At 41.0% G+C, this 17,548-nt stretch overlaps 1 protein-coding gene across 1 annotated transcript in view; it reads right to left on the reverse strand.

The window, feature by feature from the left end:
- The window catches only part of MEP1A (meprin A subunit alpha), a 33,625-nt gene extending 20,333 nt beyond the window's left edge, over positions 1–13,292 (reverse strand). Inside the window, exons 1-6 of the mRNA XM_070514807.1 lie at positions 13,192–13,292; positions 13,081–13,105; positions 12,950–12,988; positions 8,803–8,843; positions 8,226–8,301; positions 1,485–1,602 (exon numbers count right to left, since the gene is read on the reverse strand). Of these exons, the coding sequence (XP_070370908.1) occupies positions 1,485–1,602; positions 8,226–8,301; positions 8,803–8,843; positions 12,950–12,988; positions 13,081–13,105; positions 13,192–13,260 (368 nt within the window). The 5' untranslated portion in view covers positions 13,261–13,292. The remainder of the gene's footprint in view (positions 1–1,484; positions 1,603–8,225; positions 8,302–8,802; positions 8,844–12,949; positions 12,989–13,080; positions 13,106–13,191) is intronic.
- Positions 13,293–17,548: the final 4,256 nt, after the last annotated feature.

Consider the following 17,548-nt stretch of genomic DNA (forward strand, 5'->3'; position numbering starts at 1 on the left):
GTGGTTCCTCCAGCAATATTCCCAAACTCGGTGAAGGAAGTTACCACTCACCAGTCCTCCAAATCAAAAATCTTCGAGACATCCCGGATTCCTCTCTCTTTCTAATCCCTCACATCAACTAATCACCAGGTTCCAATAAGACCACCTCCTTACAAATTTCTGAAATGCATTCCCTCTTCTTTATTTCAACTGCCTCTTCTTCAGGGTAGGTCCCTTTCATTTCTCTCCTGGAGGACTAGAACGTCCTTTAATTGGTCTCCTGCCATGTGTCTTCCTCAACTTCAGTTCTTTATTCACTATTGCTAGAGTAATCTTTCTAAAATGGAAACCTGAACATATAAAGAATCTTGCACAAAACAGTAGCTTCTCTTACGCATGGCTTTCTATTGCCAGGCTCCTGTTTATCATGCTGGCTCATTCTCACCATTCTGCACCTCACATGCAAAGTTTCAGACTTTCCAAACTTAACGGATTCTCCAAATAAGCCAGATTTCCATTCATGTTTGCTGTCTTCTCTCCTTTTTCTTCTTCCCTTTCTCTCTTCTTCTTCCTCCCCCCTTTTCCCCTGCTCTCACTCTCCTCCCACCCCCTATTTGTCCTTTCCTCTCTGCTGCCACTATGTCCTCTCCCTTCTTCATCTCTCTAACACCCAGGTTGGCTCTCCCTGATGCTTCACCTCACACTAGTAGGTATCCATAAATTTCTTTTTTAATAAAAACACAAGCTAAGAAAACAACTAAGGTAAGCAAGGTACTTAACTTGTATCTAAGTAGCCATCAGAATTTTACTTTTTTTTAGTGCTAATTGCCGCATACTTCTTCTTAAGAGCCTGAGTCATATGCTAACTTCCTTCGGCATCTGTTATCCATCCATGATTTGCAAAAACCCCACCGTGGGAGCTAAACCCCCAAATCCAGGCGACACCTAGAGGCAGTGATGGGAACTGCAGTGTGAGGAAACTCCCGGAGCAGCTTGAAGACACAGAGTCAGGGGAGACGGTAGCTTCACTTTCCAACCTTATCAGCCCAGGTTAGTTGACATAAACCCCACTGGAAAAAGGGCTTCTTCCTTGATACACCATTTATTTCTTCTTAGAAATAAATAACTATGAAGAGCAAATTTACATCCAGAAATTTTTAAAGAGGTCCAGCCAACCAAGTACCATAATTTAAAATGGTACCATTAAAAACAGGATAATTTATACTTTAATAAACCTGACTTTAAAAAGGCGCCATAATTTAAAATATGATCTAAGCCTAGAAAAAGACTTGGGATAAATTTCCCTGAGGCCCAGAGTTATCCAAACAACTCATTCTCTACATAATACATTAAAAATGTTATGTAATTTAAAAATCCACAGTGAAAGATTTGATTTTGCTTTCAGTTTCTTTCCAATTTCTTCTTTTAGCTGTTGAAAGAGATGTGTCACTTTTTATAAACCAAAGGATGCGTGACTTTCACACTCTGTAAAATTTCATACTTACCCGCTAAACTGCTGAAAGATGATATATGAGCTCTCTCCTTCATAGGGCTTGAAATCCACACAGGACTTGAGGCGGAACATTTCAAAGGCATAGAGAATGGCTCCTTTGGCATTCAGGTCTGCAGAAATCAGTAAAAATATCAATGAGCATTCTTTATGTCTTGGATAATATACATAACATAGCTTAGAGAAAATCATGCCATGACATAAAACCCACAGAGGCCCATTATAGATTTTTTCGGTAGTAAATAGATTCCTTGAAAACTAAAACTGAAAAATTAGTTGTGGATATAAACATTAAGTGCATACTTTAAATATATAATGCAAATATAACAACAAAATAAGAAGACGTGTGTGTGTGTGTGTATAGGTGAATAAAATCATAAAATAATTTCCCACTTTCTCCCTTTCCTATTTCCCCATTCAAGCAGAGATTCTCAGTGCATTGCCTCAGGAGAGTCACATGGCAGAGCAGAAGACAGAAATGACTGAAAGTCACTTCTGTCTTCTGGATGAACCGATAAAGTACCTTGGAGAGTAGCGATGCAAATGGCGTTCCTTTACCCCAGTCTAAAAAGGCATCCCCTCTTGCCGGAGGGAGAGAGCAGAGCTTAGAGAGGTTTGTGGGTTCTGAAAGCATAAGTCCATATGGTATTTAACCCTGCTTCCCTACAAGACCCCTGGGGAGATGGCAAAGCTAGACAGACAGCCTTAGAATAGACTTCTGTAACCCAAGTTTGGAACCAAAGCAGCAGAAGCCTAATGGACTTGAAGGGGCAAGAATAAGAGATGCCTTCTCGCAACCTGTGTGGACCAATGACCAAAGATCAAATGTCTTTTCTTTCACCTAACATGCACACACCTCGGTGTTGCGTAAGACAAGGATGGGTGCAGAAGAAAGGTACTCCAGAGGAACAGAGAGTATGTTTTACTTTGTGTGTGTGCCTATTTTTTTCTTCCGTCGACTCATCGAAGGTAGGTCTCTAAGTTTAAAATCAAGCTAAGTTACACAAAATTAAATTACATTTCTGGCACATTTGATTTTGTGCAATCTCTCAAAGAGTTTACAATTCTTGGGAGTTTACCAAGAATTTACGAGTCCTTATCTCATATTTTCCTGGCCCTTATTTCATTTGATAAACTACCAAGTTGGAGATTCCACAGTTCAGATGTCGTAAGATCATAGCAAGGTCACTAAAGAAATAGTCATTGGAATAATCCGCAAGTTAATTGTGGAAACAGCAGAGATAACAACAGTAAGTAGTCCAATAAACTTACTGAGGGATTTTCATGGACTTTTACCTATTCTTATTTAGTGATATCTGTAATAGAAGGTATGTACACAAGACAGCTTGGTCATCACAAAAGCGTAAGAAAAAAAAGTTTGATTATACTAAAGTCTAACTGTCTATAAGGTTCGGTTGCTTTTGCTATCCTCAAGCCAAATGGTGGGAGTTCCGAAAGTGGTTAATTTTAGAATCACATCTCTTCTGCTCTCCCCACACCTGAATAACTTGTAAAGAGGGAACTAAGCAACTCTGTAACAATTTTGTAGAAACTCTTCCAACATCATTCAAATGAAAAAAAAAAAACAAAACGGAAAAGAAGCCCACTTGAAGCCTCCTTATTCACCGTGAAGCCAACCTCAGGAAGCCACGCTTGATGTTTTGTGCGCTGTCTTTACACAGGTGATCTGCTCCACTTAGGACGCTGCTGGCTCTTTAAGAGGAAGGAGCCTATCTTTTGCCTCACTGTATTCCTAGGTCCTAGTTCTTTACTCTGCCCTGACATAGTTAAGTTTTACATAGCTCTATCTCGAACAATCATGTTAGTTTGGAAAACCACTAGCCCTCTTTCACCCTGGATCAAATAACATGAGAAGAGTTAACTTCAGACACCGATGACTCTACATGTTGGAGGACGAGCACAGGAAGGCTAACTCTACTCAGTTTAAGAGTCCATTGAGAGAGTTTTTGATTCTGATAATAGCAGAGGACCTTGAATCCGACTAATCCCCCCACAGATAACATTTATCAACTTTGGGAAAAATCAAGAAAATAAACTCTTTGAATGCCTAAAACAGGGAGAAACTGGAGGAGTGTTTATTCTTGAAAGAAGGAAATTTCATTGGTTAAGATTCACATCTATACAGCTTTTTGCATGAGGGCATTCCCCAATCCTTTCAGCTCAAGGAAGAGAGAACTCAAGCATAAACCTACAGGTGTATTTGCTTGGCATATCAGAGGGAAGAGTTTGGGATTGCCTGAATGGCTGAAAATCAAGGGAGGAAAACTGGAAAGGAGAGAGCCACGAATGACTAGGGGGGGCGAGGGCTAGTGGTTCCAAAATCTGTGTATAAACACCTCTCCAATCTTTTGTCTGACTCATGAACATTGCCTGAATGGGAGAAGACTCCAAGGAACTTAGTGGAAAGTAGTGGGGGGAAGGCCGATTAAATTGAAGAGATGTCTCAGCTGCTGCCCACCATCGTGGGGAGAGAATTTGAAGCTGGAGTCATGTCAATTAGAAGGGCTGGGAAAATTTTGGGGCGTCTTATTGAAATCCAGAGAAGCCATGTCTTAAAAGTAAAGACTATGTCCCAGCACGAATGGATTTTCTTTGAACTAAGGACAAAAATCAAAACAAACCCTTCATAAATCCAGGAGGACCAGACAGTAATTTAACTGCTCTGACAAAAGTTAACACTATTCAGAGAAAAACAGAATGCAGAGTGTCTACAATGTGATATCTACGATGACTAATATATAGCCAAAAATTACTGAATCTGTGAAGAAATAGAAAAGTGTGATCCATAAACAACAACAAAAGCAGACAATAGAAAGAGAAACAGACCCAAAGATGACCCACATGTCATAAATAGCTGACAAGGATTTTAAAGCATTATACCTTTGTTCAAGGATTTAAAGAAAAAAAGACAAACAGTCAAAGAATCTCTGCAGAAAAATGGAAATTATATAAAAGAACTAAAAGAAAATTCTATCAGTATTATATCCAAAATCAAAAATTCACTGGATGAGTTTAATAACAGACTAGAGATGGTGAAAGAGTCAGAGAGAAAAATATTGAGAGAAAAGAAGAGAGCTTTAGTGACCAGTGGAAAAAATACCAAGCAGTCTAACAGCTGTGCAATTAGTCTCTGAGGGACAGGAGAGGCACAGAAAAATTATTTGAGGAAATAATGGCCTAAGATTTCTCAGATTTAGTTACTTAAAAAAGTCACTGTAAGGTCTAAGAAGCTTGGTGAACTCAGGCAGGATAAATATAAAGAAAATTAACAGGCATATCAAAGTCAAAATATTAAAAAAAAAAGAGAAAGAGAAAATATTGCGAGCAGGCGGAGAAAAACAGACACATGACATACAGGGGAACAACAATATGAAAGATAGCTAATCTCTCGTTAGAAAACACCAGAAACCAGAGACAACGTAATTGGGGCAAAATATTTGCAAAATACATATCCAAAAAAAGACTTATATCCAGAATATGTAAAGGACTCTTACAACTCAATAATAAATACACAAATGACTTGATTTTTAAAATGAGTAAACTATTTAAACAAATACTTCACAAGAGAAGATACACAAATGACCAATTAAAAATGAAAAATGGTCAGCATCATTAGTCAACATGGAAATGCAAATGAAAGCCGCAATAAAATACCACTACAGGTCCACCAGAATGTCTAAAATGAAAAAGAATGACACCAAATGTTGGCAAGGATGTGGAGTAAAGGAATCTCATTCGTTGTTTGTGGGGGTGTAAAAGGGTACAAGCAGTCTGAAAGAGGTCCAACAGTAAACCTACATCTCTGTGAAAACCCAGCAATTTCACTCAGGTATTTACACCAGACACACGAATATGAAGGCACACACGAATATTAAAAAAAGATTTGCACAAGAGTGTTCATAGTAGCATTATTTGTAATGGCCAAAACATGGAATCAACCCAGGGGTCCAACCCCACGAGGATGGAGAGCAAGCTGTGATGTCCTGAATTCATACAATGGAATGCCACTCAGTGACAGAAAAGAACCAAGTATTGACACACATGACAACTGTGATGAATATCTCAACATTGTACTGAGTAAAAGAAGCCTTAATCAAAAGAGCTTCCATTTGTATGAAATTCTAGAACAGGCAAAACTCATCCATGATTAACACAACAACAACAAAGAGAAGAGTAGTTGTTTCTCGAAGGGTGAGCATAACTACGAAGGAGAACAGAGAACTTCCCGGGATGATAACAGTGCTACATATCTTGACAGACGTATAAATATTTTTACACTGTATAAATGTAATATATAAATTATAGAGGTGTATAAATATTTTAAAACTCATTGAATGGTACTTGTAAAACTCATGCATTTTACTCTATCTACATTTTACTTAAAAACGAACCATAAACAGAGGCTGGCCGGGTGGTGTAGTGGTTAACTTCATGCACTCTGATTCAGTGGCCCAGGGTTTGCCAGTTCGGATCCCAGGCACAGACCTACACACTGCTCATCAATCTGTGCTGGGCAGTGTCCCACATACAAAATAGAGGAAGATTGGTAGAGACCTCAGTTCAGGGACAATCTTCCTCAAGCAAAAAGCCAATCCTCCTCACCAAAAAAAAAAAAAAACGCAAAAAACTAACACCACCCATGTAAGAGAGGATGTAGAGCAAATGGGACACTGATACATTGTTAGTGAGAATGAAAAGTGGCACAGCCACTTCGGGAAATTATTTGGCATTTTCCTAAAAAGTAAATACACATTTTATGATCAAGCAATTCTATTCCTCGACATTTACTCAAGATAAATAAAAAAAAAATCTATCCACACAGACTTGAACAAGAAGGATTGCAGTGGCTTTCTTCACAACAGCTGCGAACTTGAAACAACCCAGTGTCCATCAACAGAAAAATGGATAAACAAGTTGCAATATATTCACACAAAGGAATATCACTGAGTAGTAAAAAACATTAACTACTGATCCACAATGATATGGAAAAACTTCAAAAACATGTTAAGCAAAAGAAGGCAGATACAAAAGAGGACACGCTATGTGATTCCATGTATGTGTAAATCAGTTGTACACCAGTTAAAACTAATCTACAGGGGAACAAGTTAGAATGGCAGTTGTGTCTTGGGGAGTGGGATGGGGGTTGGCTGGAAGCAGACCCATGGGCACTTTCTGGAGTGATGGAAGTGTGGGTTACATACTTTATGCATTTATCAAAAGTCATTGACTTGTACGCTGATTTGTGCATTTCACTCCATGTAAATTTAACTTTAATAAAGGAACTCTATACAAATATTGAACTGTAATTAGTACATTTACTTTTCTCAATGCCATGGGTCCAGGCATCTGAACCATTTTTAACCCGACAGGTGATTCTCACGTGATGCTGCTTGAGAGCTACCGAATGCTTGTGCTGCCGTCTTATTTCAGGCCACTTGTTTTCAGTTTGCTCTCCATTGATCTGTCGCCTACATTGCAGCTCAGGAGACCTTACTACTCAAAGTATGGCCAGCAGACTAACAGCATCAACATTCCCTGGGGGCCTGTTAGACTCTCAGAATTTCAGGCCCTGCCCCTGACCTCCTCTGCATTTTAAAACAATCCTGGGGGACCTTTATGCCCCTTACAGTCTGAGAAGCACTAACGTCCGCCTCCCAGAGGTGCGGTGAAGGGTAAACAAAATATCAGGTGTCTTGATGGGAGGGGCGTAGCACGGGTGTGACAAACAGGAAGACAACTGTCATGGGAAAAAAAACCCTTTCAAAGCTGACCTTTCTTAAATCAGGTGGCAATAAATACGAGTACACCATGAATTTGCAAGTATCCTGGCAAACACTGGGAAAGACAACTCAGCTCAATTTTCCATAAAATAACTGAGAACAACAGCATTGGTTTGTACCTAGCTCTTCTCCAGAAGGGATTGGAGGCAGCGCTGATAAGGGTGACGGAAAATACTGAGACATAATCTACGTCTCCTGAGAGGGGGAGCAGCCTAGCAGCCCACTAAGACTGTGCAACCTTGTTCTGGCTTCCCCGCCCCTCTCTCCTCTTCTCTCTCCACACAGGCTGGGCTCGCAGGTGTTGTATCCTCGTGCCTGCTCAGCTATCAGTCAGCTGCTTGACGTCAGCCAGCGTCTGCACGTGGCTGCTAACATTTATTTCCACCAAGTATTGTTTCCACAAAGGGTAAAATATAATTTATTCAGTCCTTTATCTTAAGAGAGAGAAAAGAAGATAAATTATTAATACTGAGGAACAAAGACTATGAACACGTGAAATACACACGTTTCTATTTCTCAAAAGGGTGGCATAGTTGTAAAAAAAACCCGAAGAAATCAATACGCTAAAAATAGTATCCTCAGACCATACTTAGATTGACCTAAACCAACTATTATTTAAAGTGCAAATTTTTCCTGCTATGATGTCAAATTATACTTCATTGTGTTTTTGTTCTTGATGTTGCTCCTGGTCTTATTAACATGGTAACGTGTACTGGGTTTTTAAAATTATTGTTTGGTACTGTGTCTCAGACTGGTTAGGCAGCACTGGTTTTGATGTAATGTCATGCCTTTCACTCCGGGAGATAAAGAATCATCGGGACTTGGAAACCCTCTTATATGCTGGTGATTACTCTCCATCTGAAGCTGACGAACAGGAGGAAGGAGGAGGGAGAAGATTTAAACCCCAAGCTCCTAATTAAGACAGTTGCTATTACCCAGATTGTCAGCCAGAATGTAAGGAATGGGGAACTTCCATCTGGCGTTGGGCTCTCTCAGGGCGTTTCTGGAGTTCTGTAGAGACAAAGGCAAACATGACCAGGAAGGCTGGTCCTCAAGGCCTCCCCGGCCTCCTCCCACCAAACTCTCACACCACAAACAATCTGTCACACAATTCAAGCAATTTAGTGGCATTTGTCTTTTGATTATAAAAGTGATAAAAGTTCATTATAGGCAATTTGGGAACCTGGGAGAAATTAAGAACAAAATAAAGGAGACTGAGATAGCCGCTTTAAACATATTGGTGCACTTCCTTCTCTCTCATTCTTCACGTCTTAGGAACATTGCGTGGACAAGCAAAGTACTAATTATAGACTCTTCTGCACTCTTTCTAATTTTTTCATCTGTTTTTGTCATCACCAACCACAGTGGAAGTTCTTGTGGGTACAGATTATAGATTAGATTCTTCATCTCCTTCACAGCACCCATCTCAGGGCAGGACACAGAGCAGAAACTCTCAATCCTATGACACATCCAGTCCTGAGGGACGCTGTTGTGTCATTGGCAGGTACTCACCCGCAGGAGGATGTCCCCTTGAAAGAGGTCCAAGCCCGCAGCTAGACATGGATTTTTAAAAACAAAAATTTGAACGAGTGTTACTAAAAGGCATGTGTCATAATAAAATTAATCTTTTCCATGTGAATCTTTCATTGTTAATCTTTACGCAGTGAAACTCATTTTGAAACAATGCAAACATTCCCTCTAATTGAGTGAATGTAAATAGCCAATAGATATCCTATATTGTCACAGCCTCTGTTTTCATTTTTGGAACAAGAAACCTTGTTCAATTCTCTTAGAATTAAGTGATGAGTTAGAAGGGATCTTATTGATCATTGACTTCAGACCTCTCATCCTTCAGGGGACGAAACGGAGTCCTGAGACAGGAAGTGATGTACAAGGAGGTCAGTGGCAGGATGAGCATTAGAACTCCCGACCTTCCATCCAGAGCTCTTTCTGCCATTGCACCATCCTGCCTCCTGACCCTAAGTAAATGGGTTGATTTTGCTCTTTCCCATGGAAAACAACGGTCCCCTCCAAATCCAAGCTCAAGATGCCACCTTTGTAATAAAGAAGACCAGGCAAACATGGACAGTTCCATTCAAAACTGGGTCTCCAAACATCTACTGTCAGGAGCTTCACAGAATATGCTTTCTCCGGGGTCATATTCCTTAATTCTGGTCTCATACCATTTCTGAAAATAAGGTCCTTACAAGGGAGGCTCCTTGCTGGAAAACTTTAAGAGCATTGAAAGAATGTCACTCCTTATCACAAACTTCCTGTGATAAGCAGCTTCCCCCATAAAACACAAACGGCTTCAGACAGGGTCATTGGATTGGACCTTGTTCTGAAGACAGCCCCTGACTCCCAGCTGGGAAGTCAAGCTAGAGAATAATCACGAGAGCCTCACATGGTACCCGAGGCCCCATTGGCAAAGCCTATGGCCCACTCGGGAGCCAGGTGTAGTCTGTCAATGACACCATGGAGGTGTCAGGTATTAGGAGGCATCATGGTTTCACTTGCCAGTGACTGACTAAGGCCGTCCCTGTATCACCCTCTTCCCCAAGCACACATTTCCTAGATTTGCTGAACTTCCATAACCCTAACCAATCCTCAGGTAACAGCACAACTAAACTACAGCAAAAAGCAAAGACACCACTGCACCACTGGCACTAGGGCCCAGGTTCTGAATTGCCTTTTCTGCCAAAGTACTATGTGCTGGTCCATCCACAGTCTTGCCTAGGCTTGTCATGAGCAAAAGGATGCATTTCCTGACACCTGGCCTGGATTAGAGATGGGGAGTGAGGGGAGGGCTCTTCCATAGCCATATGGACAAGCCCACTCAGACTTTGGCCCCAGTGGTTGGTCACTATGAATGCGATCACAGGGGGTGAGATAGTGTGGCAGGAGGAACCCTTCACAAAGAAGCGTAAATCCATTGAGAGCAAGCCTCACTCTATTTACTACCCATTTGTTCACAGAGCACATACTTATTAAATGCCTCGTGTGTCCTAAGCATTGTTCTAGATGATGGAGATATAGCAGAGAATAAAACAAAACCCTCAGGGAGATGACATTCTCGACTGGGGTGGGAGGAGAAACAAACAAATAAACGTAGAGTATGGCAGATCATGAAAAGTGAAATTAAAAAAAAACATAAAACAAGGTAAGAGGGAAAAGAGTGCTGAGGTGTGGGAGGGTTGATATTTTTTAAAGGGTAGTCAGGGAAGGCTTCCCTGAGGAGGTGGCATTTAAGCAGACCTCTGATAGAGTGAGAACGAAGGAAGAGAATTGAAGGCTGAGGCAACAGCCAGTGAAATGTCCTGGGACAGGAAAGCCTTGACGTCCTAGAGCAGTGCTTCCCAGACTCTAGCCTCAGAGCCCCCTGGAGGGCTTGTTCAACAGATTGCTGGGCCCCACCCCCAGGTTTCCGAGTCAGTAAGTCTAGGGTTGGGCCTGAGAATTTTCATTTCTAACAAGGTCCCTGGTGATGCTGCCGCTGCTGCTTGGGGGACCACACACTGAGAACCACTTTTTTAGAGAAATAGCCATGAAGTCAGAGTGGCTGGAGGGCTTGAGAAAGTAAGGGGTTGAGTAGTAAAAAATGGGTCAGAGAGGTGGCTGGGGTCAGAGCATCTCAAACTTTAATATGCTCGGAATCATCTGGGGTCTGTCAAAGTGGAGATGCTGATGCTGTAGGTCTAGATGGGACCTAAGATGGGGCATTGCCAAGACAGTTCTTGGGTGGCACATGTGATGTTGGCCTGTGGACCGCACTTTGAGAATGGGGGTTCTAGGGCCTTTATTTTGTGATGGACGAGAAGTCACTGGAAGAATGGATCAGAGAAGTGACACGGTCTGTATGACATTAAAAGGAGCACTGGGTCTACTTTGTGAAGAATAGCGTGTACGGGGTGAGGGCAGGAAGGGAGGAGCACTCTTAAGGCCACTATAGAGACAGGCCAGAGACAAGGTGGTGCGGACCAGGGGAGGAGAAAAGAAAGTGCTTAAAAGTCACAACTTGTATATAATTTGATGGTAGATCTAATCGCATTTGCCGACTGATTATGTATAAAATGTGAGACAAAGACAAGTGTCAGGGGCAGCTCTGAGGTTCTGAGCCTAAAAAGTTAGAAGGAGGGAACAGCATTTGCTGAAGTGGAAAAGACGGACAGAAGCAGGTCTGGGGCAGAAAGGTTAAATCAGCACTGTGAGGCACAGAGAGAAGATAGAAAAAGGTGACAACTCTGTCTACTTGGTTTTCCCAACCAATTTGTGAGTTAGAATCTCACTGTGTGTCTAACCCAAACAATCCTGGTAGCTTGGCTGCAAGAACCCCAAAAGAGAAGGAATCCACATGGTACTTTTTTTCATTAGAGTCACAGTTCAGAGGTGGTGGCGGAGCTGAAGGGTCAGATGGCTCTAAGGTAAAATATTTAACTTTTATTAAATAAATAAGGACGAGATTAGGAAAACTCCAATCCTAATCCCAGCCCTACTCCATGAGAAATAATTGAATCTAGTCAGTGTTTAGCAAGCCTTCCAGGAGATTCTGATGCTGAAGTTTGAGAAGCGCTGATCTGACATCAAGGCTTTCCTCCCTCAGGACCTTTAAAATATGACCGATCCTCCGAATTACATACACCTTGACTGCCAGGCTGGAGAGAGAGAGAATTTGATGCCTGGCTCCGAAGTCACCCATTTATCTTACTTAAACCATATCTACCCTGCCCATGTAGCCATCCACAAGCTCTTCCGATTGAATATCAACTAGCCTGCCTTTCCCGTAAATGGGACAAAGCCGGAGGAATTTAACCCTGAGCACAGGGTTTTACAGTTTTGTAGTCTTCAAATAGCACTGAGCTGTTGAGCTGAGTCAGGAGAGCTGGAGGTGAGCCCCATCTGTGATCTTGGGTGAGTCACCTTCATTAAAAGAAGCTTCCAGTTCCTTCCCTCAAAAGAAAACGGCACTTACTCCACTGCGGGATTTGACAAATGAATATGCAATTGATACGAAAGCTTTTTTAAATTACAAGGTGTTTATGATCATGAATACTTCTGTTTCCCACCAATTCTAGCCAAAGACACCCAGAATACAGAGGTTTCTCCTTCATTTTAGAAGCAGGACAAGAGAGGAAAAAGAGAGATGATAACTAAGCTTCTCTCTCCTCTCAACCACGATTTCTTCAAGAAATGTGTTTGCAGACAAATGTCGAAATGGAATCATCTCTACATTCTTCTCTAAATTCCGACAAACAGTTGTTAGGCAATACAATGGGCCAGTAGAGGGGCTGGGGGGGGGGGGGAGGTTCCCCACTAAATACAACCAAAGGCATATTCCTTATATTTTTCTTAAACAAGCAGAATAATCATCCATTTTTCTTTCCTTTTCTTTTCAAAATGGAAACTGAAAAAATGAAATTTTTACAAACAAGTACCTTATGTATTTTCAGATCCATTGAGCACTGACTAGCTCTCCTAGAAACTTTGGTCTAACCATCATTCTCTTTCCACACTTCCATTTTTCAAGAACTCTGCAAATTCTAATGAAGCACCAATAAATATTTCTCCCCCAAATTTACCCAATACCATATTACGAAGCTAAAAGTTTTTCACAGGACTTAAAATTATTTCAAGGCATTAATAATGCAGAAATTGAACCCACCTAAATTGATTTCTGAAATATCCTTCTGTTCACCAAAATCTATTAAAGGGAGGAAAAAAATTGTTACCAGTCTTGCTGAACAAAAGAAAAAAAGTTCAGAAGCATTCTCGATGCAATCAATTGGTTCTTACCATTTTCTTCAGAAGGACGCCTAATCTGAAAGGAAATAGATAGACAGAAAATGGATAATGCATACCAGAATTAATATTTCTAAATACCCCAAAGAGCAGAACTCTTCTTACCGAAACAGCTGCTATGTGGGCAAAAAGCAAGATGAAGGAGAGAAGGCAAATAGATCTACTCCAAACCATTGTTGCGAGTGAATGGATATTAGCAAAGACACCTTGTAACAAACATATTTGAACCTTGCCCTACTGGCATATTAGAAACTTTGACCCTTCCATGTATACTGTAGTTTTAAAAAAAAAAGTAGTCAGAATGTCATTGAGGCAGGCCGGCCCTGTGGCGTAGTGGTTAAGTCTGGCACGCTCTGCTTTGGCAGCCAGGGTTTGCTCCCAGGCGTGGACATACACCATCCTTCAAGACATGCTGTGGCAACAACCCACATACAAGACAGAGGAAGATTGACACAGATGATAGCTCAGAGCAAATTTTCCTCATCAAAAAAAAGAAGTCATTGACATTTTTGAGGGCAGATACTAAGTTTAACATAAAAGGTCAAGTTCCAGAGACCAGGGAAAAGTTTGAAAAAGTTAATACTGAGATGTGCATATAAGAATCAATAACATTCCTATACACCACCAATAATTGTTCATATAATATAACAGATAAAAGATCTGTTTTCACAATAGAAATAAAAATAATCTATAAAGTGATCATAAAATACTTTAATAAAAAATGAATTAGTTTTATGGAAATATTTCAGAGCAATTATTGAAGGACGTAAAAAAGATCTATCTATATACACACATATACGTATATATTTATATTTGTGAAATATTCGTGGATGGGAAGATTCAATATAATAAAGATGGCCCTTACTTTAATGTTAGTCTATAAATTCAACGTTATTCCAATAAAAATCTTAACAAGGTTTTTGCGGAACTTGACAAACTTGACAAATTCATTCTGAAATTCACATGAAAGAGTAAACCTCCAAAAATAGGTGAGAAAATTCTTAAAAGGAAGAACAAGAAGAAAGGAAGTGCCCCAGCAGAATATCATTAATTTTTATACAGTTATGGTAGAGAGTATGATATTGCCAAAAAAAACCCAAACAGCACAATGGGTCTAGAGAATGCAATAGAGAATATCAAAACAGATGCAAGCATATATGGGGAAGAGGAACCAAAAAATCAATAGGGAAACTTTGGTCTTTTCAATAATGATGTTGGGATGATAGCATTTCCATCGGAGGAAAAAAATTAAATTCTTACATCATTCACAAAAATAAACTCTGGATGGATTAAAGACGCAAATGTGAAAGTCTAAATTTTAAAAAAGAAAATATAGGAAAATGCCTTTAACTTTGAGGTCAGAAAAGATTTCTTAAACAAGAAAAAAACCCCACAGAAATCGTAATAAATTTGACCATATCAAAATTTAAACTTCTTCATGACAAAAGAGACAACGACATAGTTAAAAGACAAGCCACAGATGATACTGTATATAATTGAGGAAGAGTACATTACTCATGGTATATAAAGGAATTCTTACAAATCAATAAGAAAAAAGAGAGAGATGATTTAAGAGAAAAATGGACTAAAAGTATGAACATAAAATTCACAAGAAAGAAAACCCAAATGGCCAATAAATACACAAAAACATTTTCAACCTCACAAGTAATCAGAAAACTCAGCTCAAATAACACTGAAATGCCACCTCAAGCTCAGACCGACATAAATGACAAGGGCTGACAATACCAAGTGTTGACAGGAACATGAGGAACCAGGAAATCTTGTACACTGCTGGTGGGTCAGCAACTGGATGCTCATATGTTGAAATGTGTATAATTTATAAGCTAGAAATTCCACTTCTAGATATACACCCTAAAGAAATTCACATATGTGTACACAAAGTACCATATAATATATTCACTGCAGTATTTTTTTGTAATAGTAAAGAACTGGAAAAATGTGTCTATAATAGAACAAAAAAATAAATTATGGGATCTATTCATTCATGCACAAATAAATGTTTAACCGTCAGCTCCCTTAGAAAACAAGCCCTTATTTGTAGTGTTTGCTGATTTCTGGGGGGGTAATTGTTCCCACCATGGTCAATTTCAAACTACCAACATTTATGTCACTGAATGCAGTATTGGGAAGAGATGTGCACTGTGGGCTCTACCCGCTCTACAGTACTGCATATATTTACACCCCCTCCTACTCTTGCATGCACAGTTATAAGCATCCTGGGTTTGGGGCGGTCCTCCGGGTCTGGAGCCTGCATGTCTCCGTCTCAGACATACTACCCTGGCAAGTGGACTAGTCCTGATATCAGCAGAGCATATCCTGTCAGAAAAGCCTTTCTGGAGGCAGAGAGTGGGGCTTCCTGAGCTATAAAATAGGAGGCATGACAGCTGGGGGCCAGCTTCTGACAGGCAGGGGAGGTGTATGGCTGACGTCCATTTTACCGCAGCCGGTGACAGTGAGGTTGTGAAAGAGAGTATAGTGTCATCCCCCACCCTCTCAAACCCCTGGAAGCCACCAGTGTTTTCCAGAAAGAACCAAACCTGCTTGACAGCTAAAATGGCTTAGGTCAGCAAATACAATCTTTATGATTAAAACATGGGTGGGAGGGACATGATGAACATCAACTTAATGAGAATAATTAGCTCTAACCTTAGAGGAGGAAAACACAAGAGACCTTTATTTCTTAAAAGTATTGTTTAGTTTTTTCTCAAATTTTGAAACAATGATGACAAAAATGAGTATTTGTTAATTCTGGAGGCCAGGAAGTAAGGGTTTAGGACGCTGTTATCTTGTTTTTTAAAGAAAGGGCAGTGCTCTCATTTTGGTACTGCTTCCTACTAAATCTCAGGCATTAGGATCAAATAGGTAGTAGTGGGGCTGTTTAATTCTCTCCACCCTCCCCGCCTCCAGCCAGATGTGTTTTTATCTTTCCCTTCCTTCTTTTTTTTTTTTAGAAAGTTTAGCCCTGAGCTAACTACTGCCAGTCCTCCTCTTTTTGCTGAGGAAGCCTGGCCCTGAGCCAATATCCATGCCCATCTTCCTCTACTTTATACAGGGGACGCCTACCACAGCGTGGTGTGCCAAGAGGTGCCATGTCTGCACCCAGGATCTGAACTGGCGAACCCGGGCCACCGAGAAGCGGAATGTGCGCACTTAACTGCTGCGCCACCAGGCCGGCCCCCTCCCTTCCTTCTTATACTTATCTGAACAATATGCCATAAAGACAGCTTTGGAGTCACATGGACAGGAATTTAAATCCTTCTACCACCGACTACCTGTGGTGTTTTAAGCCTCTGCTTTCCATGTGTAAAGTGGATAGCGGTGCCCACTTCATGGGGCTAATACAAGGATCCAGTGGGATAACCAGTGTAAACCGCAGGTAGCAGAAACACAGGAAGCACTCAATAAACTATAGCTCTTTCTATCCAAACACACTGCCTGTTTGCAAAGGACAGGCACTAAGAACTCAAGAGCCTAGCGTGCTCCTTGCTCAGAGAACGCCCAGCTGACGGGAGCATAGGTCTTCAGCAGACACAACTTGCCCTTGGTGATTTTTCTTTTATGATCTTGATTGTAACTGTTAATTAGTTACCAGTTATTTGCAATCCTAGGCATTTCATGCCCCGGGGTGTCAAGTGAGTGAGGCTGGAGACTGAAGTCCTAGATTTGAAGAGTTTATGGCTTTGCAGCTACGAGGTCGACTACGCACTCCACTAAGCAAGCTCCATGTTTTATTTTCTGTATCTGCCCCAGTGTCTGGTGCATAGTAGGCGGTTAGAGATCATGTTGAATGAAATACAGTAAAATCTAGTTTTCTTTGAAGGTCTCGGATGCGGCGACTGACTTTGATCTCAGTGACAGTATTTCATAAACCGACCAGTTGAGAAACCCACATGAAGACTGGAAGAAGAAAGCCATTGGCAGGTGGGAAGAGGGAAAACTCTCCCCTGACTGTTGTAGGACACTCTCCAGCCCAGGCCAGGACCACTCAGGACTGAGCTAGGAGGCTGGAAAAGACCCCTCCCCTCAACTCCCTCTCAGGGATGTTCCCTGCTCTCTGCTTCCTCCACCTTCTACCCTCTTTCAAGACAGCAGCTCCTTCTGCTTCACTCACAGAGCTGTGCCCTCAAGTGTTAACCTCTAACACAGCTGCCTTTGCTGTCCTCCGGGAGATCCACATATTAACAGGGGCTCGAAGGTGATTAGAGCAAGAGTGGGCAAACTTTTTCTCTAACGGTTCAAACAGAAAATATTTTAGGCTTTGTGGGCCATGAGGTCCCTGTTACAACTATCTAACTCTGCCGTAGCAGTAGGAAAGCAGTTGCGGACAGTTAACTAAAGGAGCGAGTGTGGCTGTGTTCTAATAAAGCTTTATTGACAAAACCAGGTAAGGGGGCCTAGTCTGCTGACTCCTGGGTTTTAGAGAATTGACCCCCAGATGGTG

This window comes from Equus asinus, chromosome 8, assembly GCF_041296235.1.
Source record: "Equus asinus isolate D_3611 breed Donkey chromosome 8, EquAss-T2T_v2, whole genome shotgun sequence".
In the NCBI taxonomy this organism is placed as follows: Eukaryota; Metazoa; Chordata; class Mammalia; order Perissodactyla; family Equidae; genus Equus; species Equus asinus.